The 2,328-nt window shown below is 41.5% G+C and overlaps 1 protein-coding gene across 1 annotated transcript in view; it reads left to right on the plus strand.

Moving 5' to 3' along the window:
• THEGL (theg spermatid protein-like) overlaps window positions 1–2,328 on the plus strand; it is a 48,968-nt gene that overhangs the window by 28,936 nt on the left and 17,704 nt on the right. The window contains exon 6 of the mRNA XM_012641101.1: window positions 116–232. Within this exon, the coding sequence (XP_012496555.1) occupies window positions 116–232 (117 nt within the window). The remainder of the gene's footprint in view (window positions 1–115; window positions 233–2,328) is intronic.

Raw genomic sequence — 2,328 nt, forward strand, 5'->3', positions numbered from 1 at the left:
TTTTTAAGATAGAAACAGTATATATAATTGATTGGAAGTTGATTGTAACAAAGAAAAATCCAGTTATTGTTCCTTCATCCAACAGTGATGACAGTTCATGTTTCCATGTGCATACAGGCCCTTCAGTGATTACTTAGCAAGAGCATCTCTTCAAATAGCTGATCCTTCTCCCCGGATATTACGGCTCTCGATAGCCAAAAGCACAGATCCAAACTATCTTCCTCCAAAAAACGTAAGTGACCCCATGTGAAAAAAGAAGTTCCTCATTGACTTTGTGACATGCTACGCTCTTATTTCTAGGAGTGTATTTTCCTTTTCTTCTTGTTTATTTTTCCGTCTCATCAAATGAACTTTGAATCAGAGAAGCAGAACTGCTATGAGTGATATAGAATAAGGGGTTTAATATAGGGATTAGCCCTGAAGCAACTGTGGGAGCTGGACCTATGGAAGGCGGTTACGGCAGCTAGGACTTGAGTCTGATTATAGATGGAGAAGCAGCAAGAAGCAGGAGGGCCAGGCCAGCAGTGTGCTGGAAGGTGTCTACATCAGGGGAAGCCATCACAAGTTCTTTAGGCAAGGGGAGGCTAACCTTCTCTGACAGAGGAAGAGCTGATTCTAATGGTAAGGAAGGCTCAGCAATATTTATGGGTTTAAAGTCCCCAGTTTCATTGGAGTCTGCCCATATATCTCTATTCCAATGTTCAAGGCCCCACCCACTCTTTTCCAATCATTGCCCAAACTTTAACGTAAGAGATGGTACAAGTTTGGGCAATTTTCACTGTAATTCAGCCACTCACAGAATTAGATTTTGAGTCTGATCTTTAGGATTTTCAGCCCTGTGATGATAGAAGGTAAGGATTTCTTTTAAGGAAGTCACAGAAGCTTTCTGGCCCCTTATCTGGACCTTACAGTGAGATTTTAAGGACCTGAGCAGATCATTTCTTTTAAGTTCTCCAGTGCACTTAGAAACAACCAGTCAACCCGACTGTACTTCTTTATTTCTCTAAAATGTTTTCTGGCAGCAGCTACTTGGTCACACAAAGCCTTGCTTTCTGTTTTGCCACTGCATGCCCTGGACTACCGGTGCCTTTGTTTTTGTTTTTTTTTAACCACTAGCAATACGATCATTACTGCCTTTAAATCTAATTAGCTCAGGAAACAAATTCCAGGTAATCTAGAACCAGTACAGAGAACTTATCCTTAAAGTTCTTTTCTGGGTATTTGTTGCTTCCTACCAAACCACCCCCAAACTTAGTGGCATAAAACAACCACCATTTTATTCTGCTCTAGGATTTTATGAGTCAGAAATTCTGACAGAGCAAGAGTATGGCTTATCTCTGCTCCCTGATGTGTGGGGCCTGGGCAGGGAAGTCTGTAAGGGTTTGGGTGTCTGAAATGGTAGTGGGCTGGAATCATCCAGAGGCTCCTTCACATCTGTCTTAGCTTGGGCTGCTTTGACTGGAGCCTGGGAAGTTGAAGATTAAGATGCCGGCAATTTCTATTCTTGGTGAGGTCCTACTTCCTGGCTTAGAGATGGCCACCATCTTGCTGTATGCTCACATGACCTCTTCTTTGCTGAGAGAGAGAGCGCATATTCTTGTCTCTCTTCCTTTTCTTATGAGGATGCTAATCCCATTATGGGGCTCCACCCTCATGATCTCATCTAAAGCTAATCACCTCCCAAAGCCCCACCTCCTAATACCATCACATTGAGAGATAGGGCTTCAACATATGAATGTTGAAGGGACACAAACATTTAGTCCATAACAACATCTATGTGTGCTACCTAGGCTGGGCTGACTGAAAGGCTAGACTCAGTTGGGAATATCTATAGGAGCATCTTCATATGGCCTAGACCTCTCTAGGCAGGGCAGCTATGTTCTGAGAAGGAGTATCCTAAGATGGAGTGTTTCAAAGGTGAGCATTCCAAAAGAACAGGTGAACCTGCATGGTTTTTAAGGCTTGGCCTTAGAAGTCACATGACGTCAATGCAGTCATCCTCTGTTGATTGATGCAGTTATAAGTCTGGCCAGATTCAAGGGGGTGGGGATACAAACCCCACCTCTCAATGAGAGAAGCGTCAAAAAATTTATAGGCACTTAAGAAAAACTACCACGCCCAGTGATGTGAGTCTTTTTAGTATCCCTGAACATGGTTTTTATATGTTAAAAGACTGTTCAGAGGTATGCTCTTGATTTAAATAATTAATAGTCCCATTTTTAAAATTTTGAATTTAAACATCAGTTTTTCATAGGCTTTTAAGTTTAACTCATGAGTTTTATCATTTGGTTTATAATTCCAGCAGTTTTTACAAATTCATTTTAATAG

This window comes from Propithecus coquereli, unplaced genomic scaffold (genome assembly GCF_000956105.1).
Source record: "Propithecus coquereli isolate 6110/MARCELLA unplaced genomic scaffold, Pcoq_1.0 Scaffold162, whole genome shotgun sequence".
In the NCBI taxonomy this organism is placed as follows: Eukaryota; Metazoa; Chordata; class Mammalia; order Primates; family Indriidae; genus Propithecus; species Propithecus coquereli.